At 36.4% G+C, this 25,506-nt stretch overlaps 4 protein-coding genes across 4 annotated transcripts; 1 reads left to right on the top strand and 3 right to left on the bottom strand.

Annotated features, from left to right (window-relative positions):
* The first annotated feature begins 252 nt into the window (after positions 1-252).
* On the top strand, positions 253-2,067 carry LOC128682185 (uncharacterized). Its single transcript, XM_053766768.2, has 2 exons — positions 253-810; positions 1,573-2,067. The coding sequence occupies exons 1-2, from the start codon at positions 454-456 to the stop codon at positions 1,774-1,776; spliced, it is 561 nt and encodes a 186-aa protein (XP_053622743.1). The 5' UTR covers positions 253-453; the 3' UTR covers positions 1,777-2,067.
* A 2,760-nt stretch (positions 2,068-4,827) lies between these two features.
* On the bottom strand, positions 4,828-10,156 carry LOC128682172 (uncharacterized). The gene has a single exon (XM_053766751.2). It carries the CDS (start codon positions 7,768-7,770, stop codon positions 6,484-6,486), a length of 1,287 nt encoding a protein of 428 aa, XP_053622726.1. The 5' UTR covers positions 7,771-10,156; the 3' UTR covers positions 4,828-6,483.
* A 972-nt stretch (positions 10,157-11,128) lies between these two features.
* On the bottom strand, positions 11,129-13,164 carry LOC128682181 (zinc finger protein 809-like). Its single transcript, XM_053766762.1, has 2 exons — positions 12,824-13,164; positions 11,129-12,222 (listed from the first exon to the last, which is right to left on the bottom strand). Exons 1-2 carry the CDS (start codon positions 13,020-13,022, stop codon positions 11,600-11,602), a joined length of 822 nt encoding a protein of 273 aa, XP_053622737.1. The 5' UTR covers positions 13,023-13,164; the 3' UTR covers positions 11,129-11,599.
* A 1,236-nt stretch (positions 13,165-14,400) lies between these two features.
* LOC128682178 (lipase member H-like) lies at positions 14,401-24,289 on the bottom strand. The gene is made up of 8 exons (XM_053766758.1): positions 24,154-24,289; positions 21,625-21,805; positions 20,622-20,770; positions 19,381-19,479; positions 18,328-18,474; positions 17,191-17,389; positions 15,595-15,732; positions 14,401-14,774 (listed from the first exon to the last, which is right to left on the bottom strand). The coding sequence occupies exons 1-8, from the start codon at positions 24,197-24,199 to the stop codon at positions 14,717-14,719; spliced, it is 1,017 nt and encodes a 338-aa protein (XP_053622733.1). The 5' UTR covers positions 24,200-24,289; the 3' UTR covers positions 14,401-14,716.
* Between the last annotated feature and the right edge of the window lie 1,217 nt (positions 24,290-25,506).

The following is a 25,506-nucleotide window of genomic DNA, read 5'->3' as shown; positions in this document are numbered from 1 at the left end:
AAGAATGGGACACGTGGAACGAGAGAGGGGTGGCTTTCGCCCAGGAGTGGGACCTGTTATAGCTAAATAAAAAAAACCGCATATTCGTAATAACATATTTTCAATAGTGCCAAATACCCTTATTAAAATTCAATGCCAATCGGAAATCGATATACCTTAGCAAAATTTTTCTAGGCTCACAACGCTTTGTGGCTTAACCCTATTTATTTTTTATTACCTACATACACATACACATGGGCAATCTATATTTAAAGGTCGACCCAATGAATGAATCATTTTATTGTTTCTGGCTTGTTATTCTAAATCGGTCTACATTACCTGTGCGAAATATTTACGAAAAATTTGATAACATTATACTACCTATCTACCAAATAAATAATTAAAAATCGCGCGCGCTTCAATCTGTCATTGTTGTTATTGTGTTATATTGTGAAAAATACATAGTATTAAAACATGAATGTATACGGGCTTGATGTCGAAATGGTGACTATAGAACCAAATAATGTGAAAAGTGCTGCTCGAGTTTCCTTAGTTGCTAAAAATTTACAGTGTGTCTACGATGTATTTGTACGGCAACAGTCTAGAGTGATTGATTATAACACGGAAGTCAGTGGAATAACAAAAGATATGTTAATTAATGGTCATTTAATAGGAAACGTCCGTAGCGAGGTACTCAACATCTTGAGGAATTCGATTGTTGTAGGCCATTCCATTCACCATGATTTTGATGCTTTGCTTATCCGTGAAGAGGATTTGGCCAGAATTAATTGCATTGTTCGTGATACAACTGAGTTCAGCAAATTTGCAAACGTAAGTTCAAAGTTCAACACACAGTACAATTTTCTATAGGTAGATATCTCTTTTAGAAATAGAAATCCTATTACTTAGTATTATAAATGCGAGAAAGTTTGTGAGGGTGTATGTGTGTGTGTAGTATGTTTGTTACTCTTCACGCAAAATCTACTGGACCGCTTGTTATGACATTTGGTACACGGGTAGATTATAACCTGGAATAACACATAGGTTACTTTTTATCCCGAAATTCCCACGGGACCGAAGCGCCGGGGCGCTGCTAGTGTAACCAAAATAAGCATTTTACAGAAAATTAACTAAATTATAATTTTAAATAAATTAATAAGAAAAAAAAACTTTTTCAAGAAAAGCTTTTATTTAAATGCTCCAAAAAGAAAATAAAATTTTCCTTTAAAATTTTAACTATCAACTTATAACCTCATTATACACAATTTATATGACCATAAAAGCTTGTCGCGAGGTTTTCTTAAACCTAGTACTTACCTATAAACTAGTACCTATTTAAGTAATTTAGTAGGTAAATTATAGGTAGGTACCTACTTACGCAAACCTTGTGACAAGCTTTTATTTTGTTTGGTTTAATTATACATATATATATAGATATATATATTTTTCATTCATCATCACTTGATTATATAAATTATATATAAAATATGTATATACATTGTAAATAAAGACCTGTATGATACATTAAGGAAGCAATAAATGATTTGTTTTAATTTGACGATGTTTTGCTAAAATCAGATTTTTCGTATGCAGGTTCGCCGAGACAAGTCGACGCCATCTTTGAAGGAGCTGGTTAGAAAATTTCTCAAAAGCAACATACAGCAAGGAGCCCATAGCTCTGTGATCGACGCGAGGGCGGTTGTGCAGCTTTACAACAAGTTTAAAGTTGAATGGGAGAGAGAGATTGTTAAGAGTAATTTAAACCGTCCAAAGCTATATTATTCTTCTAATTTTTAAAAGTTTCATGGCTCCATCGTTCGATAAAACGATGATTTTGCCAACGTCAAGGTTGAGATTGACACGGAATATAATATTAAAAGCTAAGACAGGCAGGTATGCTTTGTATTGTTAACCGTCAATGTCAAATATTTTTTTAATTAAAATCTCTGCTAATACCTGCATATTATATATTTTCGACGCAAAGCATTTATATTCCTATCTCTTTCATCGGTAGCCCGACGTCTCTGTTTGCGAGATACAATATTACTTGTTAAACTCCTAATAATATTATATAATTGTGGAAGTCTCCATATTTCATTTTACTATCAGTAAAACCTTATATTTAACGAGCGTACATACCACCATGGCACGGATGGATGGATGGATGGATAGATGGAGGTTGTACGAAGTACATACTAAATCCATGTTTTTACCATGGATTTAGTAAGTACTGGTCTGCTAATTCCATGATTTTTACATAAAAACGAATGACGATCAACAATAACGTAACCTAGGTTACAAACCAACGACAATGTGTAACGGTATTACTACTTGGTATATTATAACGTTTAGTCACCGTATAATATTATACCTATACGGGCTGTCTAGAAAGGGATAGCAGTGACGTACACATAGATTTTACGCCCAGTATTTGCTCTATGTCTGCCCAAAAAAAGTCGTGGGCAGAATTATACCATATAATATTAGACTTCGTACGCACTGCGATATTTCCTATATGAAAAAAAAAACAGCCGTATACCGACTTGAGGTATCATGAAGCACTGGCACGAATTCAACTATAGGTAAGAAGTACTCCTAAGAACTTTTTGAACCAAATTATATTTGTATTGCTGTCCTAGCACAGTGACAGGTATATACGGTGAGTACACGTTATACCTATGTATCGTCACAATACATAAGAAAGAGAGGTCTGGCACAATGTTAACTTCGTTATTTTAAAAGCTAACTTATATCTGTTTAAACTTTTTATTCTCAAAAATTTGGTTCATGTAACTTAATATGGCCAAAATCAGACTTGTACCTTTTTTCACTAGAGGCACAGATATGTGCCTTACATCAAAAAGTTTTTGAGATTACTGGCTCCAGTCTTGCCTGTAGCTTCAGGGCAAGACATGTGTGTTGCCTTAAGTCCGTACGTATGTGGATTTTAGGTCTGTAAAAGTACAGTCAACCTACCCAAATTCATTGCAAACTCGCCACTATTTCCACTCCATAGAGGTAATTTGATGTGCTGTTGACTGTACCACGGATTTTTTTTATTGTATACTATCGTTATTGGTAATAGTTGTTCAAATAAGACAATAAATATATATATAATTAACCAGCATGGAATTAGTATGTACTCCAGTACTTACTAAATCCATGGTAGCCATATTGGCTATATTATATCTATTTAGATTATAATGAGACAATTGGTTTGTTGTGTCTCACAGTTGTAACTTTTTAGTCAGGTGCGAATGAGCTTTCTTTTAAGGCGCTATCAGGCGTCACAGATAAAAGAACATTACACTTCAATGCAATGTCCTTATATTTGTGTCGGCCGTATACAATTTTAATCATAGATATCTATGATTTAAATACGATATCTCATGTTCTTACCTACTGTATAGTAGGTGAGAATATTAGATATTGTTCTTAATAACTGTGGTTTGATACGTGATATCTGTGGTTTTTATCTCTTTTATTTATTAGCGAAAAAAAAAATATCTTAACAAATTATGCTACATTAATAAAAGAATTTTATTACAAACAAGCTTTTACCCACAACTTCATATGTGAGTAAAAATCCCTTCCCATGGGAATTTCAGTAAATCCTAGGAAGCTACACACCAAATTACAACTTTCTACACCCAGTAGACGACTGTGTGTTGTCACTCAGCAACGCAAGAGTTTTATATATATAGATTATATATAATGTAGTCACAATTGATAATATTATATCGAAATCGGTGGCCACTCAAATCCGTTTAGTCTACTGTGACTACATTTTATATAGAAAATTAATACTTTCAAAAATAAAATTCTTTTTTTTTTATGTATGAACATGAACATGAACATATGCACCACACCCAGCCAGCTCGAAGCTGAAACGGACGAACCGAATACAGGCCGTTGGCCGTACCTATGCGATGCTGCTTCCATCCATCAAAGTCACGTTCGCTGGAATATACGTCCTTCGTCTACATGCTTCACCTTGCCAACAAAACAGCGTCGAGCTCGCTTATTTTTGCTGTCAATACGAGGTATCAGAGGACGTTCCCTAGCTGGCCTCCCAGCGACCGCTACCTTGCTGGGTGGAAGCGGTGGCGTCGCACAAGCCCAGACCCACGACCCCACACCAGGGGGCACGGTTTTATAAGGAGTGACACGCTCTGGGATGGGAGAGGACGGTCGACTAGCCGCAACCGGTCGACCACAATCAACCGACTATGCAGCCTGTAGCCAATATTGGAATTTAGGAGGACGGGTTATTCGATGGAGGAGAGCGTTGGTGTGTTTCGTTTTTCTCGCTGACTTCGTTGTGTGTGTTGGTGATGGTTTCGTCGTTTTCTATTTCGCTGTCCGTTTCGTCCATTTTGTATATTTCTCTAGCCGCTGAAATGAGTTCTTTCTTGTCTGTTGCGAGCTCTATCCACTCTGAAGGGCTTTTCTTATAGTATTCCATGTCCTGTTGTAGGGAATTTTTCCAGGTATAAATAGGTCGACCTATTTTACGATTTTTTGCTTCATGTTTGTATGCAGCGTGTAGTAGATGTGGGTCTCTGCGTCGTAGTATGTGTCCATAGTAACACATTCGAAGGCATTTGATTCTTTTTGTAATAGTTTTTCCATCCAGAATGTCGTGTATCTTGCTGTACATATGTGCGGGGCCTGCATTGTCTAGCATGTCGCGTAAAATCATTCTTTCGTATCTTCTAAGTTTTGAGCGATTCGCTTTTGTTAGTGCTGCGCATTTGAGGCCGTAGGTCATAGTTGGTTCTATCACCATTTTGTAAAGAAGTTTTATTGTTTTCCCTTCATGCGGGAACTCTTAATAAATTTTTGTAGAGTCTTCGAATTTTTGATCGCTTGTTTGCAGCGGGCATTTACTGTACCATTCCTGTTCAGTACAGATGAGATGTAGGTCCCTAGATACCTAATTTCTTTAACGGGAGATAAAGTAGTTTCTCCCAGTACAAAAAAGTTCCTGTTATTTATGTTTAGTGGGTCGCGAACTAGTAATTTCGTTTTTGTATCGTTTACTGTAAGACCTACTGACTTTAATAGACTTGTGGCCTTTACAAAAATTTCGTTTAATTGTTGAATATCGTTTGATATTATGATTACGTCGTCCGCGAAGGCTAGAATAATTGGGAGTTGAATTTTGTCATCTTGATTTAGTTTTATATAAGGTAGTTCTTCCGCTAGTGTTTTGAAGACGTCGTCCATAACTATTGTGAAGAGTCTGGGTGATATGGGACAGCCTTGTTTGACACCCTTACCTTTTTTTATCCATTTTGTTTGTTGTCCGAACCATTTAATGCATGTAGATTCATTCAAAGTGGCTTTTATGATTCGATTTGTCATGGATTTATTTGTTCTAGATGCGATTATATCTCTGAGGGCTGAGTGATCCACGGTGTCAAATGCTGCTTCTATGTCGATCGAAAGAACAAAAGATTTTTCACCCGCTTTCCATTCTTCATCCAATATTCGACGTATGGTGAACATGTGGTCATCCGTGGAGCGATTACTTAGAAAGGCGGCTTGGTAGTTGCCTAGTGTTTCAATTGTTTCGTCCAGTCGTTTTAGTAAAAAGTTTGCATAAATTCTGTATCCCGTACTACATATTGATATACGTCTGTAGTCATTTACCTGTTTCGGGTTAGTTTTTTTAGGGAGTGGCACTTGAAACGACTGAGTCCATGAGGATGGCAGTATGTTTTTATTCCATGCAGTTCGAATGTGGTTTAAAATTTCTAAATTTAGCTCTTCTGGGTTGGCTTTGTATAATTCTGTTACAACTTGGTCTATTCCCGGGGCTGTTTTATTGCGCATTTTTTTTATTATTTCTTCGATTTCTTCTAGTGTAGGTTCCGCGCCTAGTTCTTCTTTTGCGTTTTCGCCTGTCAATTCTTCTATGATTTGTCCTTCTGTTTTTGCCAGTTCTTGTTCCCATTTAGACATAGGAATAAAAGTCTGCTTTAGTCGGCGTCTTTCTGTTTGCTTATGATTTCTATAGAATTCGTATGTGAATTTCATTCTTACTGAGGGGTGTCTAGTTGATAGATCACTGAAAAATGCACGATATTTTTCTTGCTCCTCGGCGACCTCTATTGCTTGTAGGTGATATCTACACTCTTTCAGGATTTTTTGGTGGATTGGGTCAGAGGGCCGTTGGTTTTTCAAGCATTTTGCTTTTTGTAGTTTTGCTAGAGCTATCCTGTACTCTCTGGAATATTTCCGATAAAATTTCAGGATTTTCGTGGCTGAAGTTTTCATAGTTCCTGTTATTTCTTCCCAGGAAAGATTGGCTTTGTTTTTGTTCTGGTGTCTTTTATTTAAAAGTTTAATTACTTCCGTTTGGTATCTTTCTTTTGTGCCTTTACTTTGGAGTAGTTCATAGTCTAGCGATTTATATTTAAATGTGTTTAGCTCCTTGTTTTTGGGTGTTGTTGTTTGAGTATTAAATTGGTGGGTCTTGTTGGTATTTCTATTTAAGTCTTAAGGTCTTAGATTGCCCCAGATGATTTTATGGTCCGAAAGTGGCGTGTATTCGCCTTTTATATAGTTAAATGATGGTGGAGTTTTAGCTTGGGTCATAATGTGGTCGATTTGTGAAATATTGCGGCCGGATCTGTATGTCGTTTTACAACTATTGCGGCCAAAGGATGTGTCTAGTCGGAGGTTGCCCATTCTAATTAGATCTGTCATGATTTCACCGTTGTTGTTTGTAGTTTTGTGATGCAGGTTTCTACCTATTTGTTTTGGATTATGCCGTGTCTTTGGGTTCTGGTAGCCGACGTGTGCATTGAAGTCGCCCAGTATTATAATGTATGAATTTATTGGTTTCCCGATTATTAGTTGCCGGAGGCGGGCTAAATCATTTGTTGCCGCTGACGTTGAGTTTGAGAAATGTGTATTAACTATAAATAGTGTAGTTTGGTTATCTAGGTAGATTAGCGCTGCCATGTTGTTTGTGTTTGATTTTGTCCATTTTATTGTGAGACCGCAATTTTTTCTGATTAGGATGGCTAATCCCCTTTTTCGGTTTTCACATAGAGACCAGAGGTAGTGTTTAGATTTGTAAGAACCTGTTTTTAAGTGGGTTTTCTGTAGGCATGCAATGTGAATCAATTTATCTTCTAGTATCGAGTCAATGTCTGCTTTTTTGTTTAAGGTCGCTGCGCCTCTTACGTTCCATGTAGCGATATTGATGTTGTCTATTTGTTTTATAGTTGTGTAATGAGGCTTCGGTCTTATTAGTCTGTAGCCGGTTTCGTCAGTTATTTCTTCCGGGGTGCATTCGCCTGAGCTTTCTGTCTTTTGTGTGGGGTTTAGTGAAGAAGCGCCCAAATGGTTCTTGAAGCAGTCGTAATGATTTCCATTAAATATTAGGCCTATGCAACCTGCTGCGTCATTATTTTTCGGGCTGAATTGTATTGTTTCTTTTAGCGGATAGCCTTGGAAGATTTTGACGTTGATGCTGTAGTATTCAGCTGCTGCTATCAATATATCAGTCCCACCCCAGGTACCTTCTTTATATTGAGCTTGTAGGTATTTGTTGATTTGAGTCTGTAGATCTGTTAGTGTGTCATTTAGGTTACTCCTAATAGCTTGGTGTATGTTATCGTTGTGTTGATTATCCTCAACGTACTTAGCTAAGTCGCGTCGGATTGCTAGATGGTCGAATGTAATGCCAAACAGATCGTTGATTTGGTATGCGATTGCTCTATATAGACAATTACCATCACCTGGGATTTTTGTTATGGTGTCTGCGTATATCTCCATATTTCTATGCTGTAAAAAGAGCTTAATTTCTAAAGCAGCTGTGGAGAAAAATGTATTAGTTTTAGTTGAATATGTTATGAAGTTTGGTTTGTGGTACCTAATGCCAATATTAAATTATAACGTCGAATGTAAATCTCTGGGTTGTGCCAACTTGGTGAGTTTGTTAGGTAGGTAATAAAGGTTTATAATGCTCGGGGTTTCTTTGTCTATAGAGTCGTTTGCGTAATAGGGTATATTTTTTGCTAGCTTTCTATTTTGTAATAAATTGTAACCTTCATGCCTTTTTTTTGTTGCAGGGATCAATTGCTTTGTTTTATGGTTTGCGTCGAGTCAGACGATGTTATTCATTTATGGCTTGCAGCTGTGGATTTGTTTTTGTTCTAAGTGTTAGCTATTGTGTTTGTTGTGTTTCCTGGTTTCAATGGCGTCTTTCTAATTTCTTATCTTTTATTTTTATATTGGGCCTTTTTTTTTTATTGTTGCAGGAATGTTGTTTGGAATTATCAGTATGTTCTAATGTTGGGTTATAGAATAAGTATGTAATATTAGGTTATTTAAGACAAATGTTGGCGGAATATCTGAGGTGCCATATGAGTTATAAGCGTGACGAGACTCTTTTATCTTGTTTTATATTCGTTATCGAAGTATATTATGTGTTGTGATTTAAATATTTTTAATTGTCTTAAATTTTATCTGGGATGCCTTCATTTGCTACCGGAATTCTTTCATTTTGTTTATCTTATAGCTTTGAGGTTTTCTTTGAAAAAACAGGTTATATTTTATTTTACTTAGTCTAGGAAACAAATAAAACAGTACAATACATAATATATATATATATATATATATATATATATATATATATATATACATAAATAAAGACTAATGTGTATTTTGGATTTGATTTTGGCACTGCCTTGTAGTATTCAAGCAGTGGGACAAGATTATTTCTTTGAAATATAGTTGCTTTTTGTTGGCTTGTTGGTATTACATGTAACTCTAAAACTCAGACAAATTCACCACGCTCTAAATACGCCAATAATTATGTATTTAAGTGTTAATTATGTATTTAAAATATTTATGTATTTAAGTGAACCCGAACGCGCGTTGTCTATTTATTTCTTTTATATAATATTTGAACTATTAAATTACAACATTAGAACAGGTTCATATTTTATTTTACTTAATCTGGCAAACAAATAAAGCAGTACATCTATACATAAGTAAAGACGAATGTGTATTTTGGATTTGATTTTGGCACTGCCTTGCAGGATTCAAGCGGTGGGACCAGATTATTTCTTTGAAGTATAGTTGCTTTTTTGTTGGCTACTTGGAGAACTTGTTACGCTAAGGGTTTGTTTACGTTATGGGTTAAGTATATAGCTCTAGGTAAAGATATATTTATGAAGGGGGATATTTTATAACATGGAACGCTCTCACCCGTGTTTTTCAGCTTGTGTAGTGTTGGCAGGCTGCAGGTTCACTTACGAAGTCTTCAGCATTGGAGCTGTTTTGTTTAGATACTTATAAATTATATGTTTAGGTAACACTAAAATCTCAAACTAATTCACTACGCTCTAAAATCGCCAATAGCACTTTTGTGTTAAATATTTATTAATTTAAGTGAACCCGAACACGCTTGGACTAATAATCCAATTTTTTTTTTTTATTTTTTTTTTTTTATTTTTTTTTTTTTTTTTTTTAATGTATGGAAATAAAATTCTTTGTCTGTGCCATAATCTGTTATACACAAAAAATATGATAGCGCTAGTTACAAAGTGCTCTAAAGTCTAAACTGTGCCTTCACTTGCGTGTTGTTAAGAAGTTGCAATGGTGTGCTACTACAGATCTACTACGAATTTTTCACAGATCTATATAAGAATAATGTAATATCTGTGGAATTATTGCTCTTTCGCTTGCTATGAAAAGGAAAGGGCGACAGTTTGGAGTATAAATCGCGCGCGTGTCGGGATAAGCTTCGTGGTAAATGTGAGCACATCAATTTAATATTTGTTAAGTTTAATAAGTACAAGTAGTACATCTTTACTTTTTTGTAGGTAAATAAGTTTTGTTTCATTGTGCCTTATTATAATTAGTACGTAACAAACGATTTTTGTAATCTTTCTAATAAAGATTTAAAAGTTATAAAGGGATTTTTTTATTAAGAGCATTTAACGCCTGTTTTTGCACAAAAACAGTACTTTTCAAATCTGTTAGGTCAGCCATGTCAGCAACGATGACAAAATAATTCATCCCACATCGGAAGGACTGGTGAGAAACCAGGTTGATGGCCCCTAGTGTTGGATACATACTAAACAATCTAATCATGCGATGGCCAAGTCGATCTATTTATTTAAAACGTAAAAGATTTTTAATATTGATGTGATAATAACTTACGTAATGTAGGGACTAAATAAATTAACCGGCTTGGTATTACACGGATCTCCCAATTTTTTACGGTAGAAAAACTGAGCGAGACTTGGTTTTTTACAGCATGTTTTTGATGGCATCTCTCTTCTTTTTGTACTCAGACAAGTCGAATTTGTATGGAAAGTAGTTTTTTTTTTTTTCATTTTTCGACATATTTTCCTATGGGAAAGTTGTTCAATTTCATGGGCTGAACACACCCTTTCCATTATACAGGTACAATGATTAATTAACTGCAAATGTAACTTTGTCATTTCCTATATTTCCTTCAAAAGTTCGTGGGTAAGCCCACTACATATTGTTGGTAAAAATAATGGAGAAATTAAAGCAAATTCATTAACAAAGCCAGATAGGTACCCAATTCCTAGACTTTGGGACTTTATTTTTTGTCTGGTAAAAAAAAAATTTAGTAGGTACATTAGATATTAATAGGGCTTATAATTTTATACCTATTGCCGAATCGCATATAGAGAAGTCGGCGATTATAACACCTTTTGCTTTATCAGTTTTGGTCGATTCATGTTAGTACAGGAAAGGCGAATAGTACTCGCCCACTAAGTACGCCCTTTCTACAAATTTATTATTTTATAATTTTTTCGCTTTATTCCTAAGCTACTATAACTCCAATGGCTCATGGTGCCAGCTGAAGATCAGCGCTATGGTTTCTGCCGCAGCAACACGCTGAGCTGGCCGCCTTTTTTCTACAATTATACTTACTGTGTTAATTTAAAGTCGCATATAGTTAGTTGTAAGTTTGATGTAATTTTTTTGTCAAATAAAAATCTTTTTTTTTTCATGGATGATATTTAAAGTCGCATATAGTTGTAAGTTTGATGTAATTTTTTTGTCAAATAAAAATATTTTCTTTTTTTTTTTTCATGGATGATTAACACAGGTATGTACCTAATCATTTGATAATAAATAAAACAAGAAATTTAATTGAAAATATAAGATATCATTATGATATGGAAGACGTCAATTGTGCGATTATAAACTATATTATGTAGGTAAAAATGTATAGGTGTATAGTTTAATCCTATAGGTAAATATCACGGTATTAAGGCAAAAATAAGGCACTTTCTAGTTCTTTTTTAGGTAACTTCTTAGGCACTATGGGATGGAGTTCACTCAACAATGTTGTCCCCAAATCCCAGTGTTGGGACACCAACATTAAAATGTATTTTTTAAATTGTTTCTTGGATACGGCGACATTGAGCTGTATCCAACTTTTCTGTTCTCTCTGGTTCGTTCTCTGCAATAAACAGCCATGTTTCTCTGTAGCTCCTGGATTTTTATTTTACCAGCCTAATTCTTCAGTCTACTGACACAATTTTACATTTTTATTCAGTCCGGTTAACTGTACCATGGGCAAAGAGTGTTTACTTTTCTTTGTCTTTGATCTCTGTTAGTTTTTGTGTGAAAGAGAGAATGTTTTTCTCACTCTCACCTTCCCACAGTCATGGTCAACCATCTGATAACGTCTATTGAAAGTTCTCTTGCATTTTGTACACGAAAACTTCCTTATTTTCAAATGTCTCTCTTTTATATGTGTTAGAAGACTTTTCTTCAACATGTCCTTTTTGCAATAATCGCATGTCACCTTAGAGTAATGTAGTATATCTTTAAAATTAACCTCACTTTGTAATTTGTTGTCATTTTCCGTATTTTCCAATTTGACGTTGCTCCTCTGAATACTTATCACGTTAGGTTTGACTTTAGTCATTCGGACGCATGCTTTCGAATTGCGAATTGGTTCCAACCATGATTCGTTGAGCTTTTTCAGTTCGTATATATTTTCCTTTCGTTGTAAGTTGAAATGTTCTTTGCGAATGTGATTTTTAAGGAGTCTCTCCTCGCAATACGATATGTGGCACGCTCTACACTTGTACAGTTTGGAAATGTAATAGAAGCCATCGTCGTGGACCTTTAGATGGTTGATGAGGTTCCTCTTGTCCCTGAAGCATCGCTCACAGTAGTCGCAAATGTACACTTTCATGTTGTATTTGAACTGGACAGAATTTGTTTCACCTGAAATTTATTATTTCATTATTATTAGTCATTGATATAGAAATAATACATATATCATATAGAAATATTTTTAAGACATATACACACTAGTGCCACTAGGTAGAAATGTATGTAAGGCACAAAGATAATAATTAAAACTATGATATGCTAGTGTCTATGATCTTCTATCCATTCTATCTTGTCTCTGTTTTTCTCTCGACTGAATAAATGGTTGTGTTCGTAAAAAACTTTGTTTTAATTATTAATTCTAATTATTTCATATATGGTAACATAGTGTAGTCATATGAGGCGACTATAGGACACAGCGTTGGTGGCCTTATGTTATTCTCTCTAGGAGGCATACCTATGCCTCCTAGAGTAACATAGGGCCGCAGGAAGACTACCTAGTCTTCCTAACCTATCCTAACTTTTGTTGACATAGTTTGATGCTTTAATTGCCCTCCGTGTTTGGTATCCCCTTACCCTCATCACACTAAAACATATTTTGCCGCGGCAGAACTATAGTTAAGTTAGAGCAGAAGTAAGATATATTGTAATGGAAATATTTTTTTTATACTATGTCATTGCATGTAAGTATACACGAAAATTTAAGTAGACTTACCCCATTGCAAATGATTATTCATATGACGAGCATAAGTATCCTTTCTAAAGTAAGGTTTTGAACATACATCGCACATGTATCTTGGTTTTACAGCGTTGTGTTGAAAGAGATGAGATTTGAAAGCATGTGAATTGCCATATATAAGTTTGTCACAATATTCGCAATAGCGACTCTCGCGTTTCACTGATTCTTTCGTCATGGTTGTGATGTTGTGCTATAAATTAAATTAACTTTAGTAAATAATCCATGCGAGATTTATAATATAAATGAAACGAAATTCAACGAAACAAACAAAACAAAATCAACGAGAAATCAAAAGGAAATCATCGAGTTAAACTGTCAAATTGACGGTGACGGGACGGTGTCTTTGTCAAGAGATGTCACCTAAATGTCATGATGTTTTTTCTATATAATGTGGCTGCGGCAAAGGAAGACCCTTATAGGAAAAAAACCAATGAAAAAGGTATGTTTAAACTTATAGATAACAAACAACAAGCGCTTTGATTTTATATTATCATTAGTTTTTGCCACGGCTTTGTCCACGTGAATTACTTTGCGAAAGCGGAACATATGATTTTCATACAAACTTAATAGGGCATATTACGTAAAGCTCAGCGCAGAGAGCGCTACTGGTACATCTAAGGTACACAAACATTGCCAATGGAGGCAAAAAGGGCCAATTTTCAAAAATGTTGCAGATTTACGACTATACAGCAACAACAATCCTGGTGAGAGTTTAAAGGAAAAATGAAGGATTTAGTGGATTATCCTGAAAATAATAACTATTTTAGGTTAATGTTCTGCACTATTTGGTCAACTGTGGTATAAACTGATAAACTTGATTTTGACTGAAAGCCTTACATAAATGAAGTCCATATTTTCATAAGTCGTCAGGTGTGAAGTGTTCCGAGCATATTTTTGACCATTTATTGCCTCGAAAATTTTGCAGCGTGTGGCAGTTTCCCATAGTTTTAGAAGTTTTTTATCTTTTGGAAAACTATATTTCCCAATATATCGGCACCCGGATATGCTACATTGTTGTATATTTTCACAAACGAATGCGTACATAACAAAAGGTGGCAAAGCTTTTGTGTACCTAACATACAGTGCTGTACTCTAGCGGGTTAAATGTGCAGTAATACTCTCTATTCAGCCCCCATTATAGGAGATTGATTTTGGAGGTTGATTTAAAAAAAAACTAGCCTATGTTTGAACGGGCGTCTTTAAACTATATGAATACCAAAATTCATCAAAGTCAGGAACAGACAGACCAACATTCACAGTTGTATGGATTATAGCAAAAAAACATTTCTCCCGTTTTTCCCTTAACTGGGCAAGAGTTAACGTTAAGATCTAGAGGATGAAGCCCGACCAGATGAAAAGTCGGCTGAATACCAAGGTTTCCGAAGCTAAAGATCAAAGCTAAGATAAAGTTACCTTCAACACCTCGTCTCTTTTACTCTCGAGGATAGGATTTTTAAACTTATCAGACTCCAAATCCCAATGGGGAGCGAAGCCCTGGGCGACATCTAGTATAATCTATATTATTTGTTGAACAAAGGAAAAAAGCAAAAAAAAAAACTTTTAAAAATTTAATCAGTTAAAATGTACATTAAAAAAACACTTAAATTTGATTCAAAACGTTTATCAATACAATTTGATAAAAAAAAAATGGTTGCCTGTAAAGTCGGTTTTACGGGCGAAGATTTTACGTGACAACGTCTTTTTACGCGCGCGGCAGACCGATCATAGTTGAGTGGGAGAGAGACGCAAGGCATTCGGCGGGCCTCTCTCTCGTTCGGTGACTCATCGTAACGTTACCGGGCGTTACACTTTTTCATAAGTGACTCCCAGCCGCAACCTAATTTAAGACGTTGTCACGTCAAAAAAAGTTTAGCCACGAGAGAAAGGCGGCGCCGGGTTGGTTTCGAAAGAGAATACGCCCCTGGTACTGAAAAAAAGAAAAAAAAAACGATTAACAATAGACAAGAATACACACAAACGAAAAATATGTGCGAAGAGTGCAATGAGAATAGAGGAAACGAGTGAGATTTGTCAGGATCGTGGCAAAATTCCTAGTCTCTGCCTACGGTCATTGGAAACAGAAGCCCTAACAAACAAAAGTACCTACAAACATAGCACGTTACTAATGTCGACATGCTGACTGTTTTTCCCATATCGTGTACGCATCGTGTAAAAAAAAAAATGGTTGCCTGTAAAGTCGGTTTTACGGGCGAAGATTTTACGTGACAACGTCTTTTTCTCGGTAGAATATTTATTGATATGAATATAATTAAATTGCACAATAGGAACAAGGAATTGAATGAAAATAATAAGAATTGCACAAATTTTAACTATAGAAATATATTTTGTTTACTAAAACATTGTACATGTAAACTTAAACTTAACTAATTCCTGCGCGCGCGGCAGACCGATCATAGTTGAGTGGGAGAGAGACGCAAGGCATTCGGCGGGCCTCTCTCTCGTTCGGTGACTCATCGTAACGTTACCGGGCGTTACACTTTTTCATAAGTGACTCCCAGCCGCAACCTAATTTAAGACGTTGTCACGTCAAAATGAGAGAACAATCTGTTTCGTATGTGTTTACTTCAAACGTAACATATATTTTTTGTTTATGGTATACAATTATTTTGTAAACCTGTTCCATGTGTCCCACTGCTGGGCAAAGGCCTCCTTTCCTTTTCCCACAAATCTCTGTCGAGGCAGCCTGGTAAACCATAAATAAATAAAAATATATATCTGATATTAACCCAGTTCTTGGGACGACTCCACCCATTTGCGCAGTGGCTGGTCCTCGGCACTCCTGATTTAGGGCTTCCTCGAAGTCCTCGCACTGAACTCCTGTGAAGCCTCCGCTCGTCAGGGACTCCGCCCAGTAGAAATAGGCCCTGAAATTTTAAATAAACACATTGACATTGGGACATTTCTATAAAAATATAGGGACGAATCACACAGATTGAGCTAGCCCCAAAACAAGTTCGAGACTTGTGTTATGGGATACTAACTCAACGATACTATATTCTATAACATATACATGTGGGATAAAGTTTAGATTAGGAAATATTTTTATTTTATACTAGCTGATGCCCGCGAGTTCGTTCGCGTGGCCGATCAACTTTTGGTAAGAGAAATTTAAAAGTACAGACAAAGCGTAACGATACCTATACAGAAGATGCGCATGAGACTTAAAAATGTTTATTAACATATATTTGTATATTTCCTATAGTTTAGCTGGACCATTATGACTTTTCAGGTGTTCCAAATTTTCGACTTTTATACTTCAACAGGAAATGCTCATCAGGTTGATCGACTTTTGTTAAGGCGTTTTTGTCATATCTGTTATAGTGTATCTGGTCTGTTGGAGTTCTTCGTCAGGTGTTCTATATCTTCGATTTTTTATACGTCATCAGAAAATGCTCATCAGGGCGAACAATTTTTGTTACGGTGACTTTTCTATATTTCCTAGATTAGCTGGTCTTTATAGGTTCTGCTAGAGCTGTTCCAGTTTCCGAAATAAATTATACCCTATATGTTGACCAGGCTTTATAGCTATACAACAAAACACGTTTCATTCAAATCCGTCTAGTAGATCCAGAGATTAGTATGTGCAAAAAAACAGACAGACTTTTTTTTAATTCTTATTTGATTACTGATTTTCTATCGATCTCAACTTTTTTTATTTAAATATGTTCAATGTACAGAAACACTTTTTTTACTGTTTTATTATATGTATTGATTGATGATTGATTTTAGTCTGTATGTAGTAGATACTGGCAATGAAGGAGTTGTCAATGTCACTGTCAAAGGATGACAGAGTAAGTTAAAAAAACGTAAAAATGGTGAACGATATAAATAAAGATGAGTTGCATATTCGACCCGCTTTTATCTCATATAATCCCACATACATATATAGATAAACATCCAAGTCCTGGGTCTTGAATGTCATCTGAGAAATATCATTTTCCACGTTGAGCTGACCGGGGCTCGAACCCGGGACTTCCGGTGTAGCAGTCCGGCGTGATGACCATTAAGCCGCGGAGGTCATTAAAAATGTAGATGTTTCATCCTACTTCCACTAATATTATATATACGAAAGTTTGCGAGAATGTGTGTATGTATGTTACTCTTTCATGCAAGTTAAGGTAAGTACACGGGTAGAATATAACCTGGAATAAGACACAGGGTACTTTTTATCCCGAAATTCCCACGGGAGCGAAGACCCTGGGCGCGCCTAGTATTATATAATGTTAATTATCATATACCTAATGGTGTTTTGTAAATCAGTAAATCGACATTTTTGGGACAAAGATGGAGACAGGGTAATTTTTTTTTTTTTTAATTCTTACCTGTTATGATCGCAATCGTCGTCTCGTCCACAACCAGCCATGTTGATGCCTCCATTAGGGTAGAAGTCCACGTTGCCCATGGGCCTGATGAACCCCAAATTTCCAACGTTAGTGTGGACAACTTCTGTGTGGATGCCATCGTCGGGGCGAACTTGGGGGATGAGTTCGTGTATGCGGGGGCCGAAAGTGGGGTCCAAAGCTGCAATTTATTAATTTTCTTGTTGGTAGGGCGTAAAGTCATGTCACATGCTTTTAGGAGATTAAAATAAAATCGGACACCAGTGTTTGTAAATAATACTAGAAAAGATGCAGTGGACCACAGATATAAGAACATTAAAATTTATTGTATCTGTGAGGTGGACGATATTCAACAGCCCCAATATGGCTCACACTAAGTACGAAGTTTGTATCGAGATGATATGATTATGATATATGTTGATGATTGTCGCATATAAAGTGCCTAAGTAGTTTCGTTCTATTTTTTTAAAACCGAAACGTCAATGTCAGATAGCTGACTGTTAAAAGTGTCAGTGGCTGTCAATTAAAATCTATTATCTATTGTCAGAATTGTGTTATATTATTGGCGTGTTGTCTTATGTTTTGAATGTCTAATAATCTTAAGAACCAGCATAGAAAAGCCTGGAAAAAATAAATAAATATGAGAGATCTATACGATATGAGACAACAAACTCAAAACTGCAGACAAATATCTATGATCTTAAAATTTCCGTGCTGGTAATCGAACCCAGGACTAGAGACCAGATGGCGCACAGGTGACCTATGCGACGGAGGTCATCAATGATGAGATTTCCAATGATTCCTCGCTTTTTAACCCCCGACGCCAAAAGAGGGGTGATATATAGAGGGGTGTTATAAGTTTGACCCCTAAGTGTGTCTGTCTATGTATGTGTTTATGTATGTGGCACCGCCATGTCAACGGATGAACCTATTTGGACATGTCAACGGATGAACCTATTTGGATGCAGTTTTTTTTATTTGGTACCTAGCTAATTTTATGCGGTGGTTCTTAGACATGTCTGATCAAAATCGGTTCAGCCGTTCAAAAGTTGTAGCGAAATGTATATTGAAAGTCGGGGTTTTTAAAAATTAATCTAACAAATAAACTTGTACAATTACCAACAACATGTCCAACATTCCTCTCCAGCAATCTGCCAATTTGTCCGACCTTAAGTCCGGAAAGTCCAAACCCGACCAGTGTGAACTGGTTCAGCGGCTGGCCGGATACATTGCTCAGCCACAGAGTGAAGAATGCAGTGAACAGACCTATTGGATGGAATAAAAAAGTAAATAAAGTTCGAAACTTGAATTTTAAACATGGAATTAGTACCTAGTTACTACGTCGGAGTACCTACTAATTCCATGATTTTAACGTCATTATCATAGAGCTAGGCTCATGTCGGTGGAGTTATATATTTATTTTATCTATGGTGAAGTTCTTTCTATATAAACAACACGACGTTGTTGTTTATTCAAATTTTGTCATTTTTAATAATGATGTAAATTCGTCCTCCTAATTTTTAATAGATGTATAAGACCTATATTTGTTAATTGACGTCCTTGGAGAAAAGGCTGCGGTGAAGTTTGTTGCGCCGCTTCTTCTTCACCTGCGCTTTGGAAGCCGGCAGTAGACTTAGTTTAAGTATTTTTTTTTGACGTCAATAAGTGATGTATATCATCCTAAATTGAATAAAGAAATTTGAATTTGAATTTGAACTAGACTCGGTCGACCTCGCGACTGGACAAGTAGCAGCAGTAGCAGTTTCCTGCTGTAAAAAGGAATCGGAGACATTAAACTTCCAAAAGGATGGTGTTACATTTCACGTTTTAATGAATTCTTATCATTTATCTTTTCATACATTTCACAGATTTTTTTCAAAATTCCATTGTTGACAAACGTCTCGTCGGGTTGATCTTGAAAGAAGGATATTATTGAAAATTTGTATTTCGATTACCTACTAATTTCATGCATATTTGTTTTTCATTGTGTGCCCGCTATAGTGCGCATGCGTGTACCGCAAAAAATGCTTGAAGATTTTTAAGAATGTCAATGCTCTTTTTTTTTTTCTTTTTCTATGTTGCCTTTAGTATAAAACCATGGATTTAGTAAGTACTTCGTGGAGTACGTACTAATTCCATGTTTAAAACATAAATTTTGACAAGAATACTCACTAGACCAAGAAGCATAGATCCCGGCGAGGGCGGTGCCGATGTTGGCGCCCCGGCTCCAGTCCACTACCACCACATTCACATCGTCTGCGCTGAGGTACGCTGGAGAAGAACGAAGAATTAAATTGAGGTAAGCCTAGTTGTATAAGTTATGTTTAATGCTTATATGAGACTTGGATAAAGTCTGACAACAGTACTCTTATATTACATTTACATTACAATTAAATATATTACAATTATTATATTAAATATATATTATAAATATATATTACATTACAATTTAGGTACTCGCAAGCCGCAACAAATATAAAAAAATCTTTTGGTTGTTAACACTGAATATACTACGAACTACCAATTTGATAAATGTTTAAGAATCCTTGACTAAATCTCAATGTGTAGCATAATTACGTGATCTTCTGGTCGTACATAACAACTTTAGCTTAGTTGATGATCGTATCTTAGATTCCATCGTCATCTAAGCCATTTAGAAAGAATTAGGCATAATTTACTAGAAAATAGTCGTCACATAAAACGGGAAATTAGAAATCAATAAGCAGACACGGGTAAATATAAATAAATATACATACTTACATAAATCACACTGATTGAGATAGCCCCAAAGTAAGTTCGAGACTTGTGTTATGGGATACTAACTCAACGATACTATATTTTATAACAAATACATAATATAGATAAACATCCAAGACCCGAGCCGATCAGAAAAAGATCATTTTTAATCATGACCCGACCGGAGATCGAACCCGGGACCTCTCGGTTCAGTGGTAAAGTTCTTACCACTGCGCCACCGTGGTCGTCATAAGGTAAAGTATCAAAATATATTACCTGCAGTTGAAACAATTTCAATGTTGCCATGTTGTGAGATGACTGAACGAGAACACCACGTTTGTAAGCTAACTCGGCATTGTTCGACGGCGCAGAATAGCACAACCGACCGCCGACTCTGGCCGAACATTAGTGAAATAACGAACTTATTGCTACTACATAAGATTTTAAATCCAAAAACAAAAGGAGTCGTGCTATCTCGCTCATAACAACTGTAAGTTCGCGTCGGGGCGTGGCGCTCCTGCGAACTCCAGACGTGACGCATACGCACGCATTAGCCAATAGCGAACGGTTCTGTTCGCTCGTCCAAATGGCGCGCTATGATTGGCGCAGATATTTTCGCGCCATGCAAATAATTGATTTCTGCGCAGGTACATCAGTGTAAAAGTGGTAGTACTTACCAGGTATCAGAACTAGATTAGAGTTCGATGTCGCTGATCCTCTATAACCGTGGAGCAGTAGTATTGTGCGTCTGTTAGGGCTGAAATTGGAGGCTGCGAACACGTTCTCATTGTTGTAGACAAGCGGCTGGCTCACTGTTGGGTTTGCCCTGAAATAAATAAATAAAGCGACGCTGTTTTTGACTTTTCCAACTTTTCAAAAAATTCTTTCATTTTTTACATATTAACAAGTCAACTCCAATTCTTTCACCGCGTCTGTCTGTCTGTCCGCGATAAAATCAAAAACTGCATGGATAATCATGCGGTTTTCACCAATAGACAGTGTGGTTCAAAAAGGTTTAAATGTATTTTTTATTATGTTTCTATCCGAGCGAAGCCGGAACGGGGCGCTAGTATCAGTATAAGGCACTCTATATATACACAAAGAATGTTAATTTTATAATGAACCATCTTTCGCCCGCGTGAATTTCTCTGTGAAATCGTAACGCACATGATTTTCATACAATCTTTCACCCCCCATTAGTCGTTTGGGGGATGATTTTTGAAATACAAAGTATATTTGAATGGACGAATGAATATGAAGACTCCCCGTCTTTAATTTTACACGCTAACCCAATATTATCAATATCGGTCCAGCGGTTTAGGCGTTAAAGCGAACAGTTGTGACACACAACAAAGGTTTTGGTTTTGGAGCGTCACAGCTTCGCTAATCTTATGGTAAGAATTGTCATTAAATTTAGAATACAATAGGATAGAATAGAGCAGAAATTATTCAAAAAACTACAGACACACACATAATAACCGCAAAAAAGAAAATTAAGATAAAAAAAACGTGGGTAAGTACAAAAAGTGATTATGGGTGTGTGTGCCGCAGCAGTCTAAACAGGCCACAACTCTGTGGTGATATTACTCTAGGAGCAACGCACTGATTTTCAGTTGGAGCCTTTACTACTAAGTAGGTGCTGGTGCGATTAAAATTTAAAAGATTTGTCAATGATTTCACCTAGTAAACAGATGGAACTCATTGTCCCTAGGTGGCCAATAACCGATTGATCCACTATCGATATCACCATCTCGGAGCATCGGTTGCGTCAGCCACGTGTCCTCCAGGGTGACGGCGTCACCCCCCTGGACATACTGATAACGAAGGTCGTTCCCCAGCTTACTGATGATCACATCTTGTGCTGGAAATATGAAGATAACTCGAGTTATGCTATCCTAATTCTGGCCACAGGGATGTCTGTAATGATAGGCACCAAAACTGTCGAAATCAGTTTCTTTCAGCATTTCTTCTCAGCAATTGTCGTTCCGAAATGGCAGTAGTGTATAGTTTTGTGAGAAATTCATAAAAAATTGACCGATCGAGCGAAGCGAGCGAGGGCTAACATTCTTGGGGCAAAAATATTTTTTTTTGTATGGGATGTATGTAACGCGATAAGTTTCTTCGATTTTGATGAAATTTCAAAAGTATGTAGGATATGCCAATAGAATTTTTAAGTTCGTGTGGCATTAAAATCGGTTTAAAACGTTTTTGAGATATCCACAATTATGTAAAATTTATTGTGTTCGCGAGGTGTAAGTTCGCGGTGAACAGCTACTATTATAAATGCAAAAGTCTGACTGTCTATTTGTCTGTTCTGCTTTCACGGTTAAACCGCCCGACCTATTTTGATGAAAGGTGTGCATGTACGTAGTTAGAAACCTCAGTTCAAACATAGGCAATTTTGTTCAAATATCAACCCCCAAATTAATACAAGGGGGTGAAATTTTGTTTGAAAATTATGTCTGTTCTGCTTTCGCAGATAAATTCACGCGGTTCAAAATTTTTGAGGATGTATGTGATGTAGATTTCACGTGAAAGAGTACAAACATTGTTACTCTTTCACGCGAAATCTGCTCATAATCTACGGATGGATTGTCATGAGATTTGGTACACGGGTAGAATATAACTTGGACTAACACATAGGGTACTATTTATCCCGAAATACTCACGGGAGCGAAGCCCCGGGGCGCAGCTAGTTTGAATATATTTGCTGATCTTAAGTTACCGTTTTCATTTTGGCATGTCTGTATTTCTGTTTGTGTTTCCGTGTACCTCGTAAATTAGATTTATATCAATGCTTGGTCGAATCTATTTAAAAAATCTGACGTAACCACGATTACCACCCGCCTAAGCCACACATCAATATTCATAAAGATAAAGGGATTTGATATGTTCAATGTTCATATCACAATTATACCTACTGATTTATTGATAACTCCGTGTTTATTAGTTACGGCGCAAAAAGAGGGGTGTTATAAGTTTGACCTCTAATCGTCTGTCTGTCTGTGAGTGGCACCGTAGCTCATCAACGGGTGTGCAGATTTGGATGCGGTTCTTTGTTATTTGATAGCTAATTTTTATGCGGTAGTAAAAGGTCTTAGATATGCGTGATCAAAATCGGTTCAGCCGTTCAAAAGTTGTAGCGAAATGAATATTAAAAGTCGGGGGTTTTTTAATTTGTCTAACAAATAAACTTATTGCTAATATGCAACTGCAACTGAAAATCTGCAACAATTTATTAACTGCTGCTAGCTATTGTTCTTTTTTGGCATAATAAATGTAAGGTATAACTTATTTTTGCCATAATACACTAGGCTTTAGTACATTACGGCTTAAATTTTTATGCCTATAGATTAAGACCCCTGTGATCACACTGTCTCAACAATGCAAGCAGTGCTGTTTGATGGCTGATAGCTGAGTGAGGTACCCATGCAGACGACCTTTGTACCAATGTCTACCTAATGCCACATTAATTAACACTCAGCCCTATTGGGCAGGGAAGTGAGCTTCCCAGTGGGCAGCACAAGTATGTGTATAGGTTACTTGCGCTGTCACTGCCACTGCCCGGCGCACACAGGAATGGAGTCACGAAAAAACAATTACATTTTTAGAAGTTTATGAGATTGAGCGGGTAATATGTTATAACTTATACTGATCAGATATAATGCTGTCGAACCAGCAACCACGACTGACGTCAGTATTTTTTGCGAGTTGATAAATAAAGAAGAAAGAGAGAGAAAATAAGAATATGCTGTCTACGCCAGTACATCACAACACTAGGCAAGTCCCGTCCGTCCGCGACGCCCCGCGCATTAGCCAATGGCTATTGAACACGAAAATTTAAATTTGACTTCTGCGCGCGCACTACTAATCTAGTTTTTCATATTGTATTCCTGTCATTCATTGTATTCTAACCTACCATTTTGTTTAATTTAATTTTGAGCTCAAATTATTTTATTTAATATATAAGTTCTGTAATGAATACTGGTATGCCGCTCCCCCCGGCCCTAGCAGAAGAAGAAGCAAACCCAAGAAGTCCTGGCTTGATGTCGTCAAGGATGATATGCGTGACAATGGTCTGACAACTAGCGATGCCGACGACCGTGCGAAGTGTTGACAAAAGAAAGAAAAAGTAGGAAAGGGGACCCTGGACCCCGACGTATACCTATAGATGCTTAAGAACCGGAAAAATTAAAACTATAATCTTACCAATCACAGCCGTGAAGCACAGGGCTGAAATAACGAACAGCGTCATATTACAGGTGTAATAAAACTGATTTAAGAACTTAATTAAAATGTGTTGAATATTGTATTGTAATCATTGATAAGCAATAGTTATCAGTATGTTGATTCCGTGTTATATTTTTGTCGATAATGACGATACCTAAGTATATTGTTTTTGGTTTGCTAAAAAACGTTAAAAATCACTACGTGAAAGAATTTTATTTCACTATCGCACTATATTTAATTTATAGTATGCTTTTTTGAATAACAGGGTTGAAATATATATATATATATATATATATATATTTGTCGATTGGTCTGGTGTGGTGGTATATTTGTTCGAGCATCACACAAAAGCTACTGAATGGAATTGAATGTGGTTCACAGTTATATAGCGGATATTCTAACTTAAAATCTGGTATAGGTGTCATCGCGATACGTTGCTTAGAACCCGAGATATTGACAATAATAATTTATGAGCAGGCGCACGATATAAACGCGGGCGAAGCCGCGGACATAAGCTAGTAATTAATATAAATGGAAGAAAAAATAATCTACGCTCGTCCACCGACCACAAGACTATAAAAGTCTTACAAAATTATGTGCGTTTGTCTGTCCGACCTTCTCAGATTGCTTGCAAAAGTAAATTTGTTACCTCTTCACGCGTTATCTACTCAACCAATCGAATCAACATTCAACCCGAAAAAACTATTGTTCCCGTGGGATTTGCGAAAAACCTGTATCCTATGATAGGTGGCGCCAAATATAAAAAAATCTAGGTGGCGCTGTGCGTATTTTAAGGTGGCGCTAAATGCTAATAAAAACTTTGCAATAAATCACTAGATGGCGCTGTGTGTATTCTGAACACGCTGTGGATTTCAACCATCCCAATCCTATTGTAATACGAAGAAGAAACTGTTCCCGAGGGAATTTAAGCGGACAAAGCCGCGGATAAACTGCTATAGTAATTAAAATAATTGATTTATGACATTTTGTACACTTATGTAAAACTTTGGCCAAAACAAAAGACGAATTACGTAACCTAAATGTCAGGTTTATCAAGGTACGGAACCCACGAGAGTTCATATCACTTTTGACCGATTATTAATCCTGATAAAGTTGTTATGTTCATCTGATAGCATTAATACAGTTGTTGTTTATATAAATCTGATAATAAATACAAATCCGGTACTCTCTTTCTCTTATCTCTGCATTTTAGGTTGCGTTCGGGGTTGTGAAGGCGCGAAGCCCGAGGTCAGCGTAAAAATAAAACTTTAAAATTTTGAAGATACGTCAGTGGCTTACAACCGTCCGTCTGTCTGACGTCAAACCTTCTTG

The sequence above is a fragment of the Plodia interpunctella genome, chromosome 29, assembly GCF_027563975.2.
Source record: "Plodia interpunctella isolate USDA-ARS_2022_Savannah chromosome 29, ilPloInte3.2, whole genome shotgun sequence".
NCBI classification, from domain to species: Eukaryota; Metazoa; Arthropoda; class Insecta; order Lepidoptera; family Pyralidae; genus Plodia; species Plodia interpunctella.
The sequence above is the reverse complement of the archived record's forward strand: the minus strand, read 5'-3'. Positions and strand labels throughout refer to the sequence as shown.